Source organism: Cuculus canorus, chromosome 9 (assembly GCF_017976375.1).
Source record: "Cuculus canorus isolate bCucCan1 chromosome 9, bCucCan1.pri, whole genome shotgun sequence".
NCBI classification, from domain to species: domain Eukaryota; kingdom Metazoa; phylum Chordata; class Aves; order Cuculiformes; family Cuculidae; genus Cuculus; species Cuculus canorus.
The window spans coordinates 20,323,395-20,349,682 of record NC_071409.1 but is presented as its reverse complement, the minus strand read 5'-3'; the positions used below and the strand labels follow the sequence as shown (position 1 = coordinate 20,349,682).

The 26,288-nt window shown below is 45.1% G+C and overlaps 1 protein-coding gene across 7 annotated transcripts in view; it reads right to left on the bottom strand.

The window, feature by feature from the left end:
• The window catches only part of TNIK (TRAF2 and NCK interacting kinase), a 160,292-nt gene that overhangs the window by 77,124 nt on the left and 56,880 nt on the right, over positions 1-26,288 (bottom strand). The window contains exon 1 of one of the 7 annotated variants that reach the window (XM_054073957.1): positions 20,551-20,616. The exons of the other annotated variants lie outside the window; for them this stretch is intronic. Coding sequence (XP_053929932.1) covers positions 20,551-20,601 — 51 coding nt within the window. The 5' untranslated portion in view covers positions 20,602-20,616. Of the gene's footprint in view, positions 1-20,550; positions 20,617-26,288 lie in introns of those variants that run through there. 7 annotated transcript variants of the gene reach the window in all.

Sequence of the window (26,288 nt, the reverse complement as noted above, 5' to 3'; positions counted from 1 at the left end):
CTAGACATCATCTACCTACATAGCATGATTTGCAAAAACAAATCGTCCCCTTCCTAAATTCATCCTTCTTTCCTTGACCAGGAATCTCCCACATGTACTGACTCTTCAATTAAAGCCAATGGAGCACTAGCAGGCGAGAGGCTCAGACACAACCACGGCACACTGAATCTTCTACAAAATAGAGAGGGTGATGAGGCATTTCAAGCCATGTATTTGCTAGTTATACCCGCTTTCATCTGACATATCACCATCTCATCTTGTATTTTAAGCAAATGCTCAAGCCTTGCTGTGGTGGATTGCTGCTGCCAGCCTCCAATACCCGCCAAGGGAAAAAGGAGCCCTGTGTGCCCACAGCACCCTTCTCCCAGGGATCTGCCACCACCCAGGTATTTACAGATGAAGGTAAGAACTTAATACTGCGTGAACATTTACCAAAACAAAATAAACCACTTTGAAATGTATGTAAACGTAAGCCATGAGAGACACTTAGGTCATACGAAATCAGGTGGAGTAGAACCAGTAAGTATTTAGAATCAGAACTTCAGAACAAAGATTTGCTTTTCATACAGTTTCTTTGAAGCAATGCATTGTTGAACTTCATCAACATTTCCACCTCTGTGCATGGTGGAACACAGAGGTGGAACTGGTTTTCCTCACCATTTAACTGTCCCTTTTAATTCAACATATCTAGTGTTCAGCATTGATACTTGCAGTGAAACCATCATACATAGTTTGGAAAAAACAGTTGATTTTCACCCTCATGCAGGCATTCTTGGGTTTACAATATAGACAAGGACAGGTAGGAGAAAAAGTCTGAGAACTGAAAGTGATGGATACAATACAGGAATAAAATCAGCATCTGACCTGTATGTATTAAAGGATGTCACAGTAGCAACAAGCCTTTCAGCGGCATAAGCCACCAACCTTGTTCTGCACATCGACCACACAGAAGGAAGTGCCTGTCCCCAAAGACTGGAAGCAGGAACAGGAGCACAAACGTCCTGCAGCCCTTCCAAAGCATCCAGCTGGACCAGGCAGTGGAGCCACTTCTTCCAAAGCCAAGGCAATCTGAAATTATTAACTGACGCATCGCAAGGGCTGTATTCTCCATTGGGAGCCTTGTATTGCTGTTAATAAGCAACAAATTGGGATACGGGTAGCAAGTCCAAGAAAAGTGTCAGAAAGCCCCTGTCGCAATAGCTTTTATTTTCTGCGTGCCTTCCACACACCATAACTTGTTAGGTTTTTTTTCCTTTAAACCAATACCAGAGCAGAAACTTCCACTGCAAAATCACACAGCGATTGAGCCCAACTCCTGCTCTTGGGGTCATCTCTGTTTCCCCCAACAGCAAAGATGTGGAACAAAACTAGTAAGACTGCAGATACTTACATAGAATTCCAATAGAAGTTAATTTTTTTTAAAATTCCTCCTTTTTTTGTGCCCCTGTGCTTGGGAGCTGCCCTGGGGATGCTGGAGAGGGTGCAGCTGCCCAGAGTCAAAGCCTTCAGGAGAATGAGATCCTTCCAGGGTAAAGCAGCCACTTCTGATCCTTCAGACTACACCAACAACAACATTTTTGGCAATGGGAGTGAAGGAAGTCAGAGAGGAACGACAATCATCGCAGCCATCCTTGCTCCTTGTGCCCTCCTCACCTTCTGCCTGCTTAATAACCAATGCCAACAGCCTATGATCGTCTGTTTGCCTGTAGAAAAGGAACGGATCTACTCTTTGGCAGTCTGTAACATTTCGACTTCTTGCGTTCTTTGTCTCCTGGTATTGCTTGAGATTTTTCCATATGTCGGCGATGGGTGAGCTGCTGCTAGCACCTTGTACGTAAGAGTGAGAGATGCAAGAGGATCAGCATCCTCTGCTGCTGCCATGACATCCCAGCATCCAAAACATGGTACCATCATTCCCATCCTGCCATGGGGCTCAAGCTCCTGCATGCCATCACCTTTGGTTTGGACATAAGCATAGGTTTACCCTCCTCTTCCTCCCTGTTCACATACAGAAGCCCCTAGAAATTCATGATGAGGAAGGAGAAGAGATTTCCAGGAGGCACTTTAACTGGATCATGTTGGCTGTTCACAGGAAGCACTGCAAGGTTTGAAGGACCACTGCCAGTATGACTTGGCATACAGCTTTTGGAGGTCTCAAATACACAAATATCCTCCAACACTTCCCTGCTCCTTTCCCTGAAGCACGTTTTGCATCTGGCTACATGACATCCCGGCTGATCTGCAGGATCTGCTTTCATCTTCATAAATTCAGCACCATTACAGACGCTGTGATGGTTGTGACAGTGTAAAACAAATAGGAGAAAATCTGAGCTACTAAAGAATTTTTCCCCTCTCCAGATCTGCTGTCAGGGTTCACTTGGGTATAAACCCACATTTCAGCCTCAAGATTATTCAAGCATGAAATTCAAAGCTGCTACAGTTTTTAATTAAACATCTATCCGAGCATAAATTCATGCTCCTAATTACTCTCAAAATGTTATATCAACTATCACTAACTTGATAACATGAAGTATTAAGACTAATTTCTGCTAATGAAGCAGGTACGACAAGTTTGTTCTTCAAAGGTTGTGGTTCTCACACTCCATAAAGTGTAAAGGACTGGCACATGACAGCAACATTGATAAATGCCTTTAAATATAAATTGAAGCCTCCAGGCATTATATTTACTAAATAAATAAACCCTGGCCTCCATATCAGCCTTTGTACACAAAACCTGCATAATCTGGCCCAAAAGTCCAGTCCACATTTTAAGGACAGAAAGCTGAGGATTGATAGTTGCTTTTTAAAATTTTGCTTGCAAAAGCATGGATTTCACCTTTAAGCAGAACCTGCTATTTCGGTACCCAGAAATGTATCCCACCACATCTACTTAACTTCTGCTGTCTGCTCCTATTCGATCAACAAAATACATGACCCACCACCTGCTGCAACCACTGGGACACAAGACACAACCAGAATCGTCACTTTTTTGAGAAAGGCAGAGCTCCCATTTCCTTCAGCCAGACAAAGCATCACCTCTTAAACCTCCCAAGCGCAGGATACACCATCTCCAGCCCTCCCTGCATACATAATCCCATAGCAGGCATTTAACAGAGTAAACCCGTGGCAGGTTTGATGCTTTAAAGCAAAATACTTGGGATCCAGCCATCTTGCGATGCCTTTATTCACATAACGTGTAAATATTAAAACAAGTGGGATTCGGGTACTCTTGTAAGGCACTGCAATAATTTCAACATGGACAGCTTTGCTGGGACCAGACCGCAATGCCATCCCTCACCCATGAGAAAGCATAACCCAAGGAATGCTGCTTCATACGGAAATCCCAATAAACTCAGAAAAATACCAGAAAGTCTCATAAAAGTCTGACTGTTACTTTGGACAGATGCCTCCCAACTAATTTTCTTCCATTACATTTTCTGTTGCAGTTAAAATACCAAGCTGATGCCAGCAACCCAACAACTGCCCTTTTTACTGACCAACTCCTGCCTCTGAACCATGCCGTTAGACAGCACATACTCCACACTGCCAATTCCAGCACACACATAATCTTCCTGCGGCAGGAAAGGTGTGGGATATCAGAGATTTTGCCAGGTAAGAAATCAGCAGTTCATTTTCCTACATTAACATATCATTTTGGATACGTGTTAGCTCCGACAAACTGTCAAGCCCTATTTCTACAGACACACCGTGAGGGTGTTCAATGGTGAGTCCCGTGTCCTGCAGACTCTGTTCCTGCATCCAACGCCTTCTGCAGTGGAGCTCTCCTGGGTTGGGCCAGAACTTCATGCAGGTATCTGGTCCAGGTCCTGACAGGTCCTCTTTTTCCTGTAGTTCAAGGCAATTCAGGGGCTCAGTCCACAATTTTTAGGATGAAGGCACTTAAGTACTAACTCACCAAAAATTGCATCCAATTTTTCCTGGGAGAATGAACTTTTATCTTCCAACTGCCATCCTGCAGTAAATTGGACCATTTTATAGCACCAGAGAGATTTGTTCTTGGCTTTTACAGAGTATAGGCACTTCTAAGTACTTTGGTTCCCATTGAAAACAATCTTGAGGGTACAACCCACCCAACTATTTTGAGGGGCTAAAATACTTATTAATAGAAAAACAGGCTTATCCTAGCGTGAAAATTCAGCAGTCTCCAAAAGAATCTGCTTTATAAATGATGTTCTCTAGCTTTGCACTTAGTTTACACATCTCTTCAAACATAACTGAAATAAATCCATGTCTCTGAGAAGGTAATTAAAACATCAGATATTCTAAATATCAGGTCTGCATAAGAAGAAGTGAGTCATCTAATAGGACTGGAAAACGTTTATTTTAACAAAGAATAAAATATCTTTTTGATTAAAAGAGAGTGATGATGGGTCAAACTTTATTGTTCCTGCCTGCACTTAACCACGGTTACTAGCAGGGGGATTCCAAGCCAGTGGGGACCCAGGACAACCCTTCAGACTGGGCACCAGGGTCTCACCCTGGCCAAGAACTAAGCCCCATCTCACTGCCTTTTAGCCAAACACTGCAGCAAAACCTCTGCCCTTTGCAGTGGGAGTTTGTGCTGCCCTTTTTGAGAAAAACAGCGTGACCACAAGAGCAGTGCATTTCTCTCCAAAAGCTCACATTTCCACCTCTACGTGATTTCTTGGTTTCACAAACAGCTTTGCGAGGGCTTCAGAGGGACCCCACTTTCCCAAGGCACTAAAGGACATGACTGACTTGATGTAGCTCCTTCCTACGTGCAGTCAATTCTACCAGCTTATGGGGCTACCCAAAACACTCTGTTCCTCCCAAGCTTCAAAACACACTCCCTGCGAACAGCATCCTCCCATACACAAGGCATGTCTGAAATTCCAACACTGTGACACCAGAAATGGAAAACCTATGAAAAATATAAAAAGGTGGATCACTTGACATCTCATTTGCTGACCAGGTGACATTTCCAGAGTTGCTTCTCTGTCTTTCTGTGCTCTCCTGAAGAAAGCTGGTTGCTCACTCAAGCATGGCTCTTCCCTCTGGCCAACCTGCTGTGACCCCTCAGGCTGCTTCAGGAGAGCAGAAGACCTTCACTGAGCAGGACAAGCACAAGTTTTACTCATAGCTGATCCTGCCTTTAATCTGTCATCTGTTCCAAAGTTTTAAGAAGTAAAATCATAGAATCACAGAATCTTACAACGGTTTGTGTTGGAAAGGACCTCTAAAGGTTATCTTGTCCAACATCCTGCAATAAGCAGAGACATCTTTCACTGGATCAGGTCACTCAGAGCCCCAGTCCAATTTGACCTTGAATGTTTACAGGGATGGGGCTTCTATCACCTCTCTGGGCAACCTGTTCCATTGTTTCACTATCCTCATTGTAAAAATTACTTCCTTATATCTAAAACCATTACCCCATGTCCTATCTCAACAAGCCCTACTAAAAAGTTTGTCCCCGTCTTTCTTGTAGGTCCCCTTTAAATACTGAAAGGCCACAATAAGGTCTCCGCAGAGCCTTCTCTTCCCCTGGCTGAACAACTCCCAACTCTCTCAGCCTTTCCTCACAGGTGTTCCAGCCCTCTGATCACTTCTGTGGCCTCTTCTGGACCTGCTCCAACAGGTCCATGTCTTTCTTTTGCTGAAGGCTCCAGAGCTGAGGGCAGGGCTCCAGGTGCGGTCTCATGAGAGAGGAGTAGAGGAGCAGAATCACCTCCTCCAGCCTGCTGGCCATGCATCTTTTGATGTTGCCCAAGATATGTTTGGCCTTCTAGGCTGCAAGCACACATCGCTGGCTCATGTCTAGCTTCTCATTCACCAGCCCCCCCACCCCCGTCAAGACCTTCTCCAAGAGGCTGATATCCATCCCTTCATATCTCAGCCTGTATTGATACTGTGGGTTACTCCGATCCAAGTGCATTACATTGCACTTGGCTTTGTTGAACCTCAAGCTTGAACTTCTCAGGCTTGTCCAGGTCCCTCTGGATAGCAAAGGGAAACATTAAAGAAACTCAAAAGTGATACCAAAAAAAAGTAGATTTATTTTTTTTTATGCTCCTCAGCTGGGCATTTCTATTAATACTTCAGTTTGGATGAACAACCAGAGCTTTCCCTTGGAAAGGCGTAATTCCTCTCCCACCATAAACGTCTCTAATTGCACAGGGCCAAGCTAATGCTCTGTGCTGATCGAACAAAGCTGACCTTTGGACTGAAATATTTCTAATCCCCTCTATCAATTCAAGCTCTGATCAGGTCCATGCAGCTGGGAGAGCTACAATTCCATTACTGCAGCTCCACAGTAGGTCTGACGTTAAGTAAGGAAGGCAGGATTATTAGATTAACAAGGTAAATTGTTAAATATTATTCATCTCCAGAAATAACACAGGGTATAGCACATAGGTGAGCAAGACTATAATCTCACGTTCCTTCACCTATAAGGGAAACACATCCTTTACACCAATGCTTGCACTGACACCATCCCACATTTTCATGTAGTTCAAACAAAGTGGAGTCAGCAGCCCTCCTCCAGCTCAGGAAGAACTAAGAGGTTTCACTCTTCCATGGATAAAGCCATCAGCATAAGAGGTCCTAAATCAGCATCAGAGATCCCAAATCTTTCCAGAAGTTTCTGTAGACAGTTGCTCTGGATGTGGCTTCTACCCCTTCCAATTCCCACCTGGGGAAACCCACTGGTTAGAAAGCACTTCCCACTCCCCATGTCTTTGCCACCACTTAACACCTGCAAACTGGCAAGCGGGGAGCTGTGTATCTATTTCATGCTCACACAAAGGACTGTGCACAAATTTTGTCCACAAGTGTTTGAAGCTGTACATTTTGAAGAGCTGGGCTTCACAATCACAGGAAACTTTGTGGCAGAGCAGATTTCAAGATGTTTCTGCATCTGGCAGGGCTTTCTCAGGACACAGCAACACTCGGGACACAACACTATCCCATAGGGAGGTCAAAGCCTTAATGAGAACAAGTCTAGGCTGGAAGATGAGCGGGTCTCGCATACAGCATGGAGCAGAGATCAAGATCAGCAACAGAGAGCAAATACAGTGAAAGTGGGTTTAAGGAGTAGCCTATGGAAACCTGAGGCACCAAGTGACCAAGGAAAGATGTTCCTGACAAAGAGCAATGTATAAAGAAATGTGACTTTGGAAAATATTCCCAGAACTAGCCCCACACTGAAGGCAGCAGGATTCAAAGGAGCACCAGTGGGACAGAGGAGGAAAAGGATGCTGCTGGTTAGCGCTGACCCCTTGCAACTTTCCCAGGCCCTCTGCAAGCTTTAGTCTTTGCTCTGACACCCCCAGCACACACAGGTCAACACAGCAGCTCCCAGGGTAGGGGCAATCCCCACGGCACTGTGGAGGGAGCAGCCCGTTGCCTGCAGCCTCTCAGGGCAGGGAGGGCAACAGCCAGTCCCTGAGGATGCTCAGGGTGCTTCTTCCCCTCTCATACAGCCCACCCTCCCTTTGCCTCCTGCTCCTCTGCAAACACACATTTTTACAGCTAAAAGGCAGCAGTACAGCCTGTTCCCAGTAACATTAGTTCATGACAGCCATGTTATTACCACCCTTTAACACCCCCACTGTGCTTCTGTTTTACATCGCTGCCTATTCAACACTGCAGTATTCATCACTAAAATTAAAACTCCGTTTCAGAGACCCACAAGGCAGCCTTTCACACAGGCCACATCTCCAAGAGCAGCAGCAGGTTGCTCCTTCCAGCAGGAAGCACTGAGCTATGGAGGGAACAGCACTGCCCATATGTGCCGGGACCACCCAGTCCTCTAAAGGGAGACACTTGGCTCTTGAGGGTGGCCCAAGAAAGACACAGCCTCCTCCTATGGTCCTCCTCACACCAGCTGAGACCTTCCTCCAGACCCTTGCTGCTTGACAGGCAGCAGGTGACCACCACAAACCCGGACAGGTCTGGACTGCAGCAGGGAGTTTGCACATCTGCAAACACCAGGCAGACCTCAATTTCCATGTATTTTTACTGTATGCAACCCAGTTTGTTCCACAGCCGATCATTTCTGCACGGATCCAGGGCAACTCGGCTTTACTGCGGCCACAACCACACTGGCTTCGATGTTCAAACCCAAACTCCAGGATGAGCCACCCACCAGCTCCAAGCACCAGTTCCTGTCACAGCTGAAGCTGGCTCTGTGTAGGATACACGAACGGACATCCCAGGGCATGAGGAAGCCCTCTAAGCCATTCCCTGTAACTGCCAGGGCTGCTCATGACCTCAGACCATCTGCTTTGGGATAAGAGGAAGCTGCTGCGTCCAGAGCTTCTCAGCAGCACAGCGGCACCGGCAAGATCTGCATCACAAAACACGCTTTGGCAGTGCTGCTGCTGTTTCTTCTGTATTTGCAGAAAAAATGGTCCCTTCAAAACAGATTGCTCCTAACACACTCCCTGCTGCGGGGCAGACAGGGCTCAAGACCTGCAAATGTGAGCTACTGCCTCCCATGGCAATTCATCCCAGAACATCGGACAGATGTAGGTATCCCTCAGTCTTCTCAGGCTTTTGATACCCCATTCATCTGCACCACACATTAAACAGCTGCATTTCAACACATGAAGTTTCACCTGCTCTTTAATCCATGCCCCAAATCCATAACTGTCTTGCAAACTGCAGCAGAGTTAAAAAATGGCCCTTGAGGAAAAAAAACTACACATGTTGATGGAAATGTGGTTTCTCGAAACACCTCTTCAGTGCCATCTGCTTGACATCGGCTCTAGTTTCATAGTAGCAAGATCCAATTTTGGAGGTGGCATGTAAAGTGCAAGGTGGTTGTTCAACCAACAAACAGAGAGGAGAACCACCTCCCGTGAACCCAAGTGCTCAGCATCCCCTTCGACAGCAGTGACAGATGCACTGGTGGCAGAAGACAGCCACAGGGGAGCCAGGTAACACTGAGCTATCTGTTAGCTAAAGCCTATCAAGGTATTTTTATAATTTTTTTTGTCTCTACGTAAGGAAAACTGTGTATGACAGAAGTCTAAATCTCTTCTCAGTGACTTCCCAACCATTTGATCCTGGAAATTTAATGCCATGGCTGTCGAAGGTTTTCCACCAACGGCTTCCACTGCATTTCATTGAATTGATAATGGCATAAGATGACCACATCCACATGAATTACCCAAGCTGACTGAGCAGCCCAGCCTGCTTTCCCAGCCCAAGTTTTTCCCATTCCCCTGTTTCTCCACATAACTGCGGGGCAACACTTCTTTCATCTAAGCTCACACAGCACAGTATAGCGGTCTATGCTGCCTCACATCCCCCAACAGCTCTGTCTCTCTGCACACTTTGTGACACAAGATGAGCTCCTGGGGTCTCACCTTGTATATCTCTGGATCTGGCAATCAGACACTTCACCAGTGGTTGTAGTCCAGGCAGTTAAGTAGGACTCTTGCCTCTTTCACCCCTCACCTTCTCCACATCTCTGAGCTTGCAGAAAGAGGCCTGAACACAAACACATCAAGTTCTTCTGTGCGCCAACTCTAACACCCCAAATCCAGAAGAAAATTGAGCTGAACTTCTGATGTCTACTCCCACTGCTGGCAATGGTTGAACCTGCATAGCAGGAACCAGGACATTTGTCTGGTACCTTGAACCAATTTCTAAGCAAGCCATCCTTCCAACTGCTCAACTGCCTCGCTCCTTGAGTCTCTCCATTCCCACTCACATTTGGATCTGTTCAGGTCTAACCACCTTGATTCCTGACGACATGGCAAGGCTGACTGGCATCTGAGCCAAGTCGAATATTCAGGCTCCATACATTCATCACTCGCAAACAAGACTCCGAGTCCCTGTCTCAAAGTGGTAGAAATAACAGAAACTGATAAAAGTACTTGTATTTCATGAGGCTCAGGATAAAACACCACAGTTGCCAGAAGCTTTGATGTGTATCTCTCCAGATGACTTAGGTCTTAGCATTAGGGAAATAAGCATAAGAATGAGATAAGTAACCCCACATCTAGTGCTATGGAGGGCTGAGGTGCACCCCTAAGCTCAATGACTTTGTAACTCAAGATACTGCAGACCTTATGTCGCACATTTCTATCTACGTCAGCTCAAATATCAATTTTCGACCTTACATACTTGAAGGCAGATGGACATCACACTCTTTTATCCTGAGTTGCCTCCAGGGTTTTTGTCTGCCCTGAGCAGCCTTGACAACTTACTGTCCATCCTACCCTACTCCAAGTCACTTACTGTCAGTAGTCAATAAACATTTCGCAGTGCCTGTATTCTACTGATTGGAAAGACCAAGTCATGCCTAGAGCAACAGTATCTGATATACATACTAATTTGGCTGTAAAGGGCTACATCAAGACTTTCATGTTGTCCGCTGCTTTCAGAAAGTCCGTTATTGGGTACCAGATTTTTAGAACCGCTTATCGCAAAAGAGAGTCAGAGAAACAACATGTAGACCTTTTATCTTAATATTTGCTGCTTTGTCTGGGATAAAGACTCTGACTCTGCTGCTCAACAACCCAACTGTGGCTCAGCTTCTACGCCAGCCTTAAGGGTTATGATCAGAGTTTATAAGCAGAATAAACTGCATTGCTTTCATAGCTTCTCAGCTTCCAAGCCTTCCCTCTCAAGCAGGAATTTCCTATCTTTACACCGGCCAGGCAAACCTTTCCTATTAAGAAATAAGGCAGATCTCTGTCTTTCCCTGCCTTCCCCTACAGATCTGCATAATGAAGCTCACCACGCTACAGGCCAATACCATGCTGCCCTTGCTCAGTAGAGGACCCTCCTCTAGGGGCACCCAGTGGTCCTCCTTTCTCTGCAAAATGGAGAAACTGGGGTGTGAGGACTCCTCTAGGAAAGGAGGGAGCCCTAGAAGACCTCTGAAGACAAAAGACACCTTCCCAGCTCTGCACACAACCCCCACCCAGCCTTGCAGCGGGCAGCGCAGCCAAAAGGGATGTTTAGCCAGAGATGTGAAAGCAGGGAGGAAAGGAGGAGGACTTGGGATTAGCAGGGGAAGGTTAAGCCGGTACCAGGAATTGTACGGGAACAATATGGCTCAGGAATGAGTGGGAGGAGGCCAGGAAGGACCAAACGTCCTTGCTACTTTTGGCACCTGGGGACAAGGGTACCAAGCCCAGCACATTGCTATTTGGTAATTAAGGGACTGCAGGCACTGCAGCCGCTGCCCGATGTGGTTATCATCGCAGGAGGGCTATCTAGCCATTAAGGGTCCTATTTACCAAGAAATAACATGTATAGACACAAATCGATGCTGTACAGCTTAGAGGAACCATCTGAAGGCTATGGATTTTACTCACTGTTATTTCCAAAGTGAAACAAAGCAGAGAAAAAAAGCTCAAAGCAGCCTGAAAAGCTGCCTGCAGGCAGGGTGCCTGCCGGAACGTGGGCAGCTCGGAGGCTGCCTGCAGCTTTGCAGGGAGAACACATATGGGCAGGGGGTGATGGCCTTTTATTCGACTGGATAAAGATCTTAGTGGAAATCTGAAAGGCTTGGCGTAAGACCTCAGCCACAGCTAATCCAAGGCTCACACAGAACACGCTATGCTGTAGGGATGTCAGCAAGGACCCAAGGCAAGGAACTGCATCGAATCACACCCCGAACCTGCAATTTCAGCTGTACTGAGAGAAACAAAATGATAAAATATTGCTTTATAAGCAACCCTCTGGAACTTCTGCTTCCTGCCTCTACCTAAAGGCAGTTCAGGCCACCCATGTGCCCATCCCCTACAACCACAGCATGTCACCATGCAACACGTCACACACACCCCCCCAGGCTTTTAACCCTTTCCCACCAGGATCAGCACTAAAACCTGCAGATACATTACAGGCAGATTCATATTAAAAATTCAAGATCTTTTCCAGCAGTGAGAGCTGGCTGCAGGACAAGCCCACAGCCTGGTTTTGCTCCTTGGTATTCTGGTTCTGGGCATCATTAACAGAGCAGGCAAAGGCAGTATGTAAAAGTCCACCACTGCACAGGAAAGGGGAAAGACTTTCCTGCATTTTTCCAGGGGGGAAAAAAAATAACTTTAGAACTGCCAATTTGCCCAAGTCCTTCAAACACCAAAGCTGGGAGCAAGTTTTGATACACTTAACAGGACATATAAATTCCCATTATATTAAAATCTTGATTAAATTAATTTTTAAGTACAGAGCGCAGTCACAAACTCCAAGGAAGGAGAAAAAAGACAGCCAGCGATGTGCGGCACAGGCTGATTTCCCAGAAAGCAGGGCCAAGGCCATGCTGAGCAGCTGTGTGCTATTCCTGGATTCCCCCCAAATGCACTCAACCTTAGACGAGAGACTGAGCTCTTCGCCGCTCATCTTTGCCCCCCAGTAAAAGGGGTATAATGATACTGCAGCTACCCCAGAAAGATGATGCAAAGCTTGATGTTATACTGCAAAAAGCATCCAAAGCCTTGCCTCAACGTAGAAGCATGTTTGAGAATAAAAGGAATTGTTCCTCATGCAGCCAGCCGTACTCTGCATTAGGGCTCTGATTTGCACCTTCAAACAATAGCACTCTATAAATTCTTAATTACTTCTTTTCTATATCAGAGGGCTTTCATTTTCCCAGCAGACTTATGGAAAAAAAAAAAAAAAAAGCACAATTTCTTTATATTTGTAATTCAAACGCTCCTACACAGCATTTCCACAATGCTGCTTAAAAAGTGCATTAGAAATTGTACCTAAAAGCTGATCTTCTTTATGAGATGACTCAGGCTTCTGCAGGCTTCAGCCCTGGCCTCAGACAGCAATGCCAGCAGAGCACTTTTTCCTTATGGCACATGGTGAGCTGCCAGCATTTACTGAAGATCAGGGGAAGGTTTGCTTAAAAACAAAGGGCAAAAGATAAAATCAAGTTATTATCATCTAATTTCTGGGCAGCATTGGAGGGGGATTAAGGGAGGGGTAATCCAGGGCACCTTTGTCTACAGGGTCCTTCCCCACAACCAGGATTTTTACTGCTGTCTTCTGCATGTTACCCGGCACAAGACAACAGATAATTTTCCACACGCTCTCTTTGGTCTTCAGGCACTAAACCACTGCCTCAGTTGTAACCAAACTGGCACGCCCTTAAAAACAACCATAACCGGAACTGTGCTGTCAGCCTTTAAAACCGTCAGAAAAATACCCATAAAAGTAACATAAAGCCCATTAACACATATTTTTCTGAATAAATACCATTATAAACCTAACCTGCGCCTTTGCCTTCAGAGGCGAAAACTGACTTGTCAAACTGCCTAGTATTTTTCATCCCTCCCACTGCCGTAGCTCAGCAGGACACACTGGCCGCAGGAATATCCAATATTCCCACAGCCATCACATTTCCCTGAGGGAGCTACAAGATGTGCCTGGCCCATTTTTCCGTTGTTCTTTCTGTAATGATGTGAACAAGAAGTCGAGATGAGGCAGAAATGGTATGTCCCGGTGCTCCTCACAGTGATGTCTTCTGCAAGAGGTGAACCTCCGATGGGACTCTCAGGTAGGCAAAGGTAGCTGGTAGCCTCCAAGAAGATAATGAAATGCCAGGGCTGCATCTGCTCAGCCAGAAACAGTGCTGTGAGAAGCAGAGGACATTTACAGCAAAGGCAGAAGGCAGCTGCAAACTTAAACCCTCTGGATGTGTCTCTACATTGGGTCATTCTTTTGCCATTCTCCAGGGTGCACTTGTACAACCTGGGTCCTCACGAAAAGTGTAAGATGTTCCTTCCCTCACATCACAAAAGAGCATGCAGATCCCTTTGAACGAAACAACTCCTCTGAAAGAGGCTAACTTTGTATCACAAAGATGAGTCCATGCTGAACAGGAATACATGTTTTTAATTTATGAAGTCTGGCTCAGGAAATTGGTCAGGGAGACAGACTTCTGCTGTGGTACAGGTATGGCAGAGCTGTGCTTCAAGAAAGCCAGGCTTGAGTGCCATTTGAGTATCAGACTTATGATATAGAAACAGTGTGCAGGGTTCGGGAAAGAAGACGAACATAACTCCAAAGGCCATTGGCCATTCAATTAATGGTAAGGAAATGGAAGATTAGACAGCGGAGGACAGACAACAAAACAAATATGACAGATCACTTTTGTTCCCTCCCAGCATCCAACTTGTCAGCACTTGGGTCACCACCCTCAAGAGACAAGACACCATGAGGAAGACTTCTCAATCGAATGTTTCCTGATGGAAATGAAGACCACAGCAAAGGGGAAATAAGTGTCGAGCAGAGAAGAGCCACTCTACCAAGCAAGCTCTGGGTCTTCACATCTCTTCCTCTCACTGGCAGCTCTCAGGTCAGCACAGATTAGATTAACACCGCTGCAAAGTTTCAGGCCGCGTTCTGCGTGGGTGATGTAGCAAGTTTCTTCACCGGCAGAGGTTCATGGCACCAGCATCACTGCCCCTACACAAAACAGCTTCCAAGGTTCCCCCAGGATAGATGTAAGAGCTTCTCAATACTTGGCTTCGGACTCAGTAGTCTGGCCTTTCAATCTCCTCTTTCCCTTTCCTGTTATTTGAAGATTTTAAAGCTGCTTAAGCTAATTTGCACAAATGAAACATGGAAGTGTGGAGAGAAATCTTTTACCTGGGAAAAACATACCTAGGACAGACATTTCCCTAAATTCATGCTCTCCTTTCTGGCCCACTGTTCCTGCCTTTCACCTGGGTCGCCTTGCTGACCCTAATGTAACTTCTCTAGATGTTGCTTCCAACTCAGCTGGCTTCAGAGAGCCCACAACACTGTTACAAACTCATCCTGGCTATTTAATTACAAGTGAATAATTGTGGTTAATGCTTCCAGCAGTGATGCAACCAAGAAGTGAACAGATTGGCAACACCAGGAGCACCAGTGAATGCACAGAAGACAACTGCAGAAGCCATAACTCATCAGCACTGCCTACAAGCTGAGAGCCTCCAGTGCTTTCAACAAAGAACGAAGATGAGTAATTTCAGACAAAAGAATGAGCCTTCGTCAAAACTTCTGAAAGACAAATCTCTGGACTGGATCAAGTACCTGTGCTACAATTTCCTTTCTTCTCTTTTTTTTTTAGGTGTTCACATTTTGTTTCCCTCCTCCAGATTTCCAAATTCCTATCCCTGAACAAGATAACATGAAATATTCCCTGAAGGCTGCTGTTCCCATCTTTCAGATCAAGAACCACCAGAGATTTCAATAAATCAAGTCCCTATCCACCCCATGTGCATCCCCTAAAATTTGCAATAACTTTCCTTTTCTCCATAGGATCTCAATGCATTAATGTGATAGAACAGAAAGAAATGGGTCTCAGCAAATGAAACCTACCCTGAAAATAAACGATGATGCACGGGATAAACTGTCTCCGTGTAGATGCAGATCCACCTGAAGAGATCAGTCGCCTCTGAGCTGACCAGAATGATGCAGGAATGCCTGACAAGGAGTTGTTTTGGAGTTGTAAAAGTTAGTTGTTAAGATATTTCAGCAGCACTCATAGACTGGGAAGAGCTCCTTACATCTGCTCAGGACCAGCTCTCTGTAGCAGCCTCTTGACATGCCCTGAAATAACGGTCCCATCCCTCCTGAAAAGGCTTATGCTGATGATAAATGAAAGTCAGCCTCATAGTCCTGTCTTAAGTGCTGATGGAGGAAGTGTCTTTCAAGAGCATTCTTAAAACTTGCTTCAAAAAAAAACTATCAGTAATGCACAATGTTGTGATTTAATGTAAATGTGTCCCAGTTCTGCCAAAAAATAAGTCAGAAAGAAGAAGTGAAAAACACTCGATGTGGCAACAGAAAAGATGATCTTGGTCTTCCTTGAAACTCCTGGACAGCTTGAAATAACTTCGAGGAAATATGAAACCATCTCTCCTTCTTCAGCTTACTAAACAGGTCAAAAGTACTACAAGCTGTCCTTCCAAAAACCACAAGAACCCTGTCTTCCTGAACAATTGTATACAAACTGGATTAAACGTTCGTTCCTTTTCTGCTCTGAGAGCTGCTTGAAATGCAAACACTGACTTAGGAACATAAAGGAAAGATCTTCTGACAGAGAGAAAACCTGGTCCTGGGTCAAGAGGCTGTCAATTTGGTACATAACTATTAAACAACTGACTGAACAAATTAGTTTTCCAGGAGACAGGCTGCGTCCCAGCCCACCCCATGCAGTACATGGTGGCTCCCTGGCTCACGTGCCACCTGCAAATGCTCCACTGTGCTGCAGATAAGCGCCTGGAGCGACAGGGCGGGAGGATGCTCACACCCCTTGCTCTGAAAATGCTGAGGCTGGGAGCAAGGAAAACAGAAGTGAAACAAAGCCGAGTGGAGCAGGTGGCAGGAAGAGCAGTCATTTCTCTCCTCCTCCCCCAAACCTATTATTTACAGTAAAGTATAAAGCTAAATGTCCCTAAAAATACAAGTTCAGGCTTCCTGCAATGTTCTCTGACAGCCGCTTGTCTCCAGCTTTCAAAGCTCTGTGAGCCTCCGCTGCCTCCTCACTACCTTCCTCCTCTCATCCCTTTATTTTCACTCTTTCCGCTTTCCTGCCTTTCTCGCACCCCACTTTTTCCCCATTTCCTCTTCCACTGCAGTCCTGGTAAGGATCCCTGGTGAGGTATCCATCTGACACACCTTACCAGGTATCCACCTGGTAAGGTATCCATCCAATAAGGATTCCAGAGGACTTGGTCAAAGCCACTCATCCTGCTGTTTGTCTTGAGCAGGTGCAGGGATGGAAAGGAGGATTCCTCCTTTCCCCCACCCACACCTCTCCGATTACAGAACCTGGACACAACATAAATTAAAACAAAAGGTATGCACAATAAAAGAGAATAATTCAGAAAAGCAACAGTACATTTAATTCAGTTAATGAGACAAGAACAAACACAAGTCTACAAAATTATCCTATCCTATAAAAAATACTTTTAAGAAAAGGCAAAACAGTGGGCTGAGAACATTTCCTATTTATGCAATTACTTTTGTAGGATTCGGATGTACTGCCACTCCAGTAGTAAGCAATTCCCCTGTCTCACCACACAGGCAAATGCAAAGATTCACATTTCTCAGGTAATTCACTTTTTACTGCAGTCTTGAGGTTGCCACTACACCCCTGTGTTTCCTTTCTTTTTTTTTTTTTTTAAAAAAAAAGTTAACCGAGCATTGCTGCCGTCTCTTAAGCCAGATCGTTATATGCACGTGGGCGTCTGCCATGCATGGTCTCGATTTTTCCATCTTTTCTAAATCACAAAGCCTGACTCAGCATTTCAGACTAAAGATTGATATCCAGCGAGAATCACAATCATTCCAGGATTTTTGCAGCATATGGGGGAATATTTCACACCATCCTTCAACCTATTAACTTGCCTTCTCAGTCCTATTTCAGGATAAAGTCCCCACAGTCTCCTATCAGGCACACTTCTACTAAAAACCTTTGCAATGCTCCTCAACGTAAGGACCCAAAACACACATCAGGACCCCATATGGTCCAACATGGAGAGAGCCAGGAGGCTCTCCAGCTCCGAGGGTGTCACCCCTTCTCGGGGGAAGATGAGGGCAGTGAGGCTTACGAACAAAGCGCTTTCCAGGAGGCTATGAGACACCATTTATTTTTATTAATGTCTCCGCTGTGGCACTCCCAGAGAAGCATCTTTGCTTTCACACAGGCCCAACCACCTCCCACCTGCTCCAAAGCAGTAAGGTTTATCCCAGCACTCAGGCACTTTGCTTACACAAATAAACCCCAGTGCTCCCTTGCAAGCTGATTTCCCTTACATACAGTGTTACTAAAATGCAAGGGCACAAAGCACTGTGCCATTTCACAGCTGCCAAACCACACTTTAACGTGCTGACCGTATGTACTCTTTGCCTACTGAAGCAAAGCACACAACTCAAAATCCTCACTACTTGGCTTGGACTAAAAAGACACCATCCCTCTACCGTTTTATCCCAGCTTCCTCGGCAACAAGCTGACCCGGAGATCTGACTCACATGGGTGCATGCATACATGCGTATTTGTGAGTTTTAATGCTATCAGGTAGCCTCAACGACAATTATTTTCTACCAACTTCATGGAAACAGGCAGCTGGGTGGCAAAGGATGCGGGATGCAGCCATTCACAATGTTGATTTCCAACAGCTTTTAATTCTGTTGGCCCCTTTCTCCAGTCAATTATAGCAACCTCTATGCTGCCAGAAAAGTAATGGGAGGGAGAGACTATAGGTATAAGCAGACATAATAGAATCCTAATTTAATTAGGGAAGTACTCAATCAACCAAGAGAGATAAATACAAAGGAAACCAGGTTTATTAGTTCTGGTTCTTGCAGAAATGTCCATTTGATTCCTGACTACTGGGGCAGGGAAAAAAAACACAGTAATCTTAATAGCACAGTCCTAGTTTGCTCTTTCAGAAAAAAAGTTGGTAACAAAACCAAGAAAAACTCAAGAGTTTCTAGAAATATAGCACTCATGACGGGCAAGTAACTGCGCTCATTACCAGGGGCAGCCTGGCTCTGGTGTAACTGTGGTTACAAAATACAAATTACAGCTGGGCCAGCCCCATGGGAAGAAGTTTTCAATGCTGGCTCAAAGGTCAGTTTTACATCAGTGCTTCTCAGTACCAAATGTCTCCCTTTCCCCCATGTACATAGAAAGTCAGGGTCACCAGGTGTAACAGCACACACCAGAAGAAGAAGGCTTGAGGAAGGAGAAGGTGAAGTCAACTCCCCACAGCAGCGCTGAGCCCAGCGCTGCTCACTTCATCTACAAAAAGTTTCATCATTTCCCCCAAATAACACATCTCTCACGTTTCCTCCTTCCACGCTGAACATGAAGGTGGCAGCCTTCCCTCAAGGGCTCATAAAAACACTATCCCATCTTTGGGGTCTGCAGGTTCAGAGCCGGCTTAGCAAAACAGCAGGTGTATTTAACATTCACGCTTTAACGTCTGGATAAAGGCTTTGCTGACAGCGTTAATAGTGCAAAGTGATTAACGAGAGGCTGGGGGACTATTTGGAGATTAACTAACTGATTTTGTGTTTTGAAAGGGCAGGCTGTAATTTTAGGATTAGAAATCCATATTTTGGATGACAATACTTTGCGCAAGAAAAGTGCCAGGAGCAGTGGCACGACAGCGCTCTAATCCATCCATGAGGAACTATCAGGGCAGGTGGAGAATGAGCTGTCCATGCCAAGAAACTCTAAAAAAACTACAATAAATCTGCAGCAAACACCTTCTTCTCTATTCTCCAGCAACACTCGGTAGGCCAACATGCATGAAAATGCAGACTCCCACCACCTCTGCGTGTATTCTCCAGCTACAGCCACCAGATTTGCATGCCTACCCAGCAATGTGACAGGGTCCACCCTACCATCAGATGGGTCCAAAAGGAGTCCCCCACCAGCCAACCACTTCTACCTCTCCCTGCAGCTTCCAGGTACTGCTGACAGCACTGACAGGTGCTCAAAATATATAATTAAATGCCAGGTAGAGAAGGTATGTGCCATGTATGTGAAGCTATGTGGTGAGGACAACTTGAGCATCCCATTCTGGCACTAATTTAGTTACAATGAGACCACGCAAATGCCCTGCTATTCTTCCACCTCTCCTCCGTTTAAAGAAGATACATAACAGCCCCAAAGGACTGTGACCTCTTCTTACATCCCACCTTCAATGTGCCCTTCTGCTTTATCTGTCCAGGATAAGGAGAAACCCTTTGCTGCATCACAGTCAATTTCTCAACATGCTGCACAGATGCCTCTCCACCAGCTTAGCCTTCTCCAGTATCCAATAACAAACAGCAGTTCCCCATATGCCCAGTAAAGCTGCAGGGCAGCAGTGGGTCACTCTCCACACTTACTATGTATATATAGACGTATATACTCATCAATGTGTAAACACACACATATATGTGCATATATACAAAATATATAAAGTACAAAATGAGCACAACACATCCTACCAGGTTTCGGTCAGTGCTATTATGGTTGCTGGCTCATCGGGATAACCTCCAGACGGGTCACGGATGAAGTTTGCTAAAACCATGACTACTTAAGCAGAAACACTGTCCTCTTGCTATATGCAGTATCCATGGAATTGTCTGAAGGTATGTTAAACACAATATTTATCTTATCAGGCACTCAGTGCTTTGTGCTTTGAGATTTTTTTAGCTTCCCGTTAGAGAGAATTTAGCAGGCTCATTAAAAGGGAAAAAAACCCTCACTGTAAGGTGGACATAATGTATCGACAAATTTTTCATTTAATTTGATTCCTTTTTCCCTCTTTCCTTTCTATTTTCATCCAGTCCTTCCTCTTTCTCCTCATCTCCTTCAGTTTAGGTTACTTAAAATTTACAAAGTTTGAAACAAATAAAACCAGACTGAAAACACACAGGAAGTCTACAACGCTGCAGAGGTTAAAAATAGGCTTTAAACCAACTAATGTCAGCATCAGCATAAAAGAAAGGACACCCTGACAGCTCTAATTATTACATTCTCTTGTTTTGCACTTGTGAAGAGCAGCAATTAAATCTCTGCTTGGGCTTATAAGGAAAAAGTAAAGTGCTCTGCACCTGCAAAATGGATTCTGTTCCATCGGAGGATTTCAGCTCCCCAAAGCACATTATCCAGGGCAGTCTGCAGAACAAAACCCATCCTCCCCTTTCCAGCAACTGAGGATTTTGCAGCCAGTTCACAGGGAAGAATACTAATAATGGCAACTCCTCCTCTCTGCCTTTGCTAGATAAATTTATTTAAGAGAAAGCTCACCATTTCTGGACAGAACAGTCGCAGACAATGTATGTGTGCAATGCCTGAAACTGCCATATGGAGATAAAAGTATTTTTATTCATAATCATTTTTATTGCAGTAGCCTCTGGGGACTTGAACTAGGTCACTTTCCCATCAAGGCTCACTACAAGCCGTTAAATAAGTGGTGCACACAACGTCCTTTAAGCTTCTTTTATAAATAAGTGATTGTGTTCCTTAAAAAGGTAAAAAAGAAACAAGGATCACAGTTTATGAAACCTATTTTCCGTCACTCATAAATATAAATTCTTTGATGTTCAATAATCTATTTGAGTGTAGTATTTGCAGCTGTTTCCTCAGCAGCATTGAGGGCCTCTCCTTTATTCTGATTACCTGTCCTTGGGAATTCAGCTATAACTGAATGTATCGGAGACTTCTACTCTTTTGTCAAATCTGGCTGGGATCGGTGGGGAGGCTGGAAACCTCCGTGACTTGGGAGACAGAGAAGGAGTCTTGCTGACAGCCATGCAAGCTGCAGCAGCTTCATTTCTTCAGGAAATTCAGCTAAAAAGCATATCCTTGCTTCCATGCTCAATTCTAGGCTGGCACTGAGTAAAAAAGGCTTTTAAAAAATCCAAATGTAAATACAAAGAAAAAAAAGCCCACACAAAACTTTCCTGCAGATTCATTTAAAATTTAAATCCTGGAACATTTCACTAAAAATATCCTGAATATTTCCCTATGGGGGCACAGGCAAGGTGCTGCAGTGACCTAGGGGCCAGGTGCCCACGCCCCCGGTGAGCTGAGGGACCCAGAGCAGTGCCACCTATGGGCTCTGGGTTTCTACCGGGGACACTCACTCCCTACCCCTCTTTCCAAGAAACTACATGAAAACAAAGTCAAACCTCTCCATGGAAAACAAACTTTTAATCTGCATTAAAGCGTATTCATTATTTTATGCCTAATGCAAACCAGTTTTGACCAAGAGCATCTGAGCAGCCCCTATCAATGACGAAGGGAGGACTTGGTATGCGCAGGACAGGCAGGCACCAGCTGGGATGCCAGGAGAAGAAAGGCACAGTGTTTCCATAAAGCCAGCGGAAAAAAAAAAAAGTATAGCTGGGAACATTTTTCTGGCAGAAAACATTCACTCATGGAAGCAAAGCACTGATGGCCAAGGAGAAAGCTAAGCCTGCTAAGCCAGCTCTCCCCCTCCCAGGGACACCTGCAAGTTATCTTCTGCAGGAACAGTGAGACAGGGACATAAATAAGGCTGCCCACGCTCTCTCCCCAAACCCAAGTGATTAGTAACGCCTTCCAATTGATCTCAGTGGGTTTCACATCACCCACTGACCCAAGGATCTCGGATCTGCTTGTGGAGGTAGATAAATCCCATCCATCCTGCATAGAGGAGCACCAGCCTTTCCCACCGTAATTGAATCACTACCCTGGGACACCAATGTAGATCCTGACTAACACGGTCAGCAGTCTGCTTAAAATATTTCCATCGTCTTTTTCCAAACTGAGGAAAAGACTCAGCATGCTCTAAACCTCACACAGATTCTCCAGCTCTGCCAGCTGTTCTAATAAAAGATATTACCTCTTGCTACAAACCTAGCTTTTCTTCTGTACCTGGTTCACCATGGCTACAAAGATCACTACTTCTAAATGCTTTGCTTATTAAATACACAGAATTTTTACACAGAAAATCTACCTCTATTCTGGACATGTTAAATTTACTACTAATTTTACAGGTCTTGAAAACCTGTAAATGCAACTTATTGGTCTGGGGAGAAAAAAGTTATCCCTATTAAGCTCACTATACTATTAAAAATGCCATATCCCTACTCAGTCCTCTGTTGCTGTCCTTAGAATGGACCAAAATGCTGTGATAACGCCCTTGTAAGGTACTTCATCACAGTAACAATGTCATACAAGATAATCAAGGGTGCGCTTCTGGTCTTTGTCTTTACCCTATAAGTCATGAGCTTATCTTCTGGCTGCAAGGGCCAAGAATAAAAGAGCATATTTGAAGGTGCACGTCATGCCCAGCCCTGCTCGCTGGGAAGCCTCACATTCCTCGTGTCACAGACTGCTCCGCAGTTGCTGTTGGACTGTGGCACAGCCATGCACAGGGGGGCAGGCAGCAAACACTCACTGCCTGTGTGTCCCCTGGAAGGTCCCACTGCTTGGTGATACCTAGGACCAACCCAAAGCACCACTAGGTCTTGGAAAGCTGAAGAGCATCACCAAACAACTCGTGGGTCTAACCCATGAAATTGATGAAGTGCAGATTAATAAAAAACCAGCAACCCCATGAATGTACGAGCCAGTAGTTGGTCCTGTCCTTGCACCAGAACTCTGGCTTTTTCCACTGCTCTTCTCATCCAGAGGATTGTGTGCCTTCCAGGCACATGTAAGCATTAGTAACCCCAATGTAAATCCATTTGCCATAATTTTTCCCTAAATGATGACAAGTACCTTTGACTTGCTTAGTACTAGTACTAAAAATCTCATACTTAAAGATTTTTTGGGTGTAAAACACCTCCTTTACTTTTTAAGCCTGATGTTTGCCCTGACAGATTTCCTCTAACAGTCATGAAACAGTTTCCCTACCTCACAGATACGTTCCAAAAGCCTACCTAACCCTACGCAATATCACTTATCAATTCCAGGTAGACTGCTCTTGTGTCGAGACAGGACTGGAGGTTAAAATAAGTCCTGAAAGATGTTCTTTATTTGGCAGGTCTTAGGAGCCAGCTCAGCACATTCCCATCTTCTGCTTCATCTAAAAATAATAAACGCTAAGAAGCGAGCGGTTGGGATGATCTGTGCTGAGTGCAGGCATGCGGCATACCCTGTCAGCTCTGCTGTTCCCACCTCCAGTTCTACCCAGGAAACACCAGCGGCTTGAATCTGGGCCAGTGGCTGGCCAGTGCTCCTAGCAAAAGGTCACGGAACTTGCCGTGATGTGGAGATCTTCTCTTCTTCCTAGTGGCCGGCCACCGTCCACAGGTGAACAGGTGGCAAGGAGAATGTGCATCACATCCTGCGGTACTGATGGTGCAGAAATGGGATGTTCTCCTGGTCATCTGATTCATGCACTTCCTGGACCTGCTGGTGGGTATGTCATCTGGTAACCCACCTCAGATGTGGAGATGGTCAGAAAGCAGCGGAGTTAAAACATGACTTTCTCTGTTCACCTGGAGTTACTCATACACTGACAAAACCAGTGTTTTTACTTTTTTCTTTTTTAAACACACAAGTGTATAGGTCAGGATGGACTTGTCCAACCCCCATGCAAAGCACAGCCACCACAGACTCTCTTCAAGTGCAATCCTGGCCCTCATGTTCAGATGCTGCACCTCAGAAAGCACCTCACGGCATCTCTGGGTGAGAGGCTGTGTCAAACAACCCCAATACACAAGTGGCAAGGACACCAAGCAAAGCTGAGAGGTTCAGCCACACAAGAAGAGGGAAGAGACCTGCATGATGCCCAACACGACGCATCTGAGGTCAAAACTCAGAAAGTGGTTGAGATTTTACCATCAGTAGCTCATTTAAGAAGTCATCGCTCCTTGCTGAGGGATGGAGATCTCCAGCTAAAAGGCAACAGCAGTTCCAACCCAAGTTGCTCCATCTGCACCAGCACACAAAAGTGCACGGCACTGTTCTGCAAACGCACTACACAAGCCACTGCAGCACAGAAACGCTGGTGTACACTCCACCAGCCTCCACCAGGACACCACCATGATCTGATAACTAGCTGTAAATTCAGATCTTCAATAAAACCAAGAGCTATCAAATTATAATGCTCTATTACCGGCATGACTGTATCTGAATTCCAGGAGGCATTCTTCAAGCTGGTAAACCTCATCTACCCACAGCTTTTCAATTTGCTGCTGTAATAAAGGTGCATCCCATTTCTCCGAACAGCAAACACGAGATGGCTCTCTCCTTTGGTATAAGAACACCCATCCCACTTATGGTCCCCTTTGCCCATCCAGTTCTTGCAAATACACAACTGAACACACACTGAAATTCTCCTGTAACAGTTTGTGAGGACACGGTGGTTCATTAGAGGGATTTTTTTCATTACGGTAGTTTGCTCCCTGACTCCCGCAGCAGTCAGTGTACATGCACAGTGCTCAGAAGAGAAAATGGTCTCTATCTTTTCAGAGTTTCTTGTTTGAACCTTGATTCTGTGACTAATGCCATTCATTCCCAAGGCATTAAGAAGAAAACAAGTATTAAGGGATTAAAAAGGACAGGAAAATATCACAGACAGGACTTTGACACTTGCATAGGTTATGGGCAGCAGCAATGAACAGTGTCCACCAGGTCCATCTGTGATGGTCACTTGTCTATTAGAGAAGTCACTCATTTCTTCACATCACTGCTGCCTTTTTGTTCTTGGAGACATCGTTCCTAGCTGTTCAAAGTGGGCAGGAAAAGCAAAGCTGACTGGGTAAAATGCTGTTTATTTAGGTGGCACAAATGAGCCCTCACGCTACGCTGAGCTCAGCTGACCAGACACATTTGCCTGCCTTTGATTGCTTTCCAAGCGCTGACAGCAAGGACCCCACCACAGCATTGCTGTCAGCACTTGGAGGGGCACCACAACATACAACACTACCAACCCTACAGTTACAGATGAGAAGGGAAAAAAAACCCACAAAGTGCAATGCTTCTCAAAGAGAGGGATGCTTTTGGCACAAAAGGAGCACTACAACACTATGATGGTCTACCCTCAGGTTGCCATTAGTTCTTCCTGGCCCCAAACCAAGCAGCAAAAGCAGGGAAGAAGGTCATGTAATAGCCAAAGCTTTTTGGGTGATGCCTTAACCAGCCATCATTGAATCTACCCATGGAACGGGGCATGACACCCACTGGGTTTTCCTGCTCCCTGAGGAAAAGGGACCAGAAGTCCTGCTACAGTAGACCTATATTACAGCATATGCTCTCTCCAGAAAATAACACACCACTGGACACTTGGGAGATAAAGGAGCAGCAGAATTCAGTTATTCCTCCCAACAGAGAAAACGTGCTTTAAGCAAACAGCCAAGGAAGAAAAGGGGGGGTGAGGGGAGGGATGCAAAGCAGTTGCCTCATAGAAATTAATCTTTAATTAAAAGGGCTGAGCAGAATGTTTCAAACACCACGTGGGTATAATTTAAAGAGCGGTTCGTATGACAAGTTTTCATCTTCAGCATGGGGTTTTGTGCATTAACAATAAATAAGATTTTGTATTATTTCCATGAACATCAGCCTTCATAAAATCACAGGTTTTTTATAACAGTATAGCCAAGACTGACATCAAACCATCCATACAAAAGTCATTCTGTGAAGACTACAGCTAAGTCCTGGGTATTCAGCAAGAAAAACAGCATCTTTCAAAGCCACACTGAAAAAGGACGGGTTTTCTTACAGTAAGAAGACTGTGGTACAGATAGGTACGAACAGAGCAGGATCCAGCCTGGTGACATACGCATGCCACAAACTGCAGAAGGCATGGGGACAGCTCTGATCCCACTTGCTCCACTTCAGTCCTACTGCAGTCATT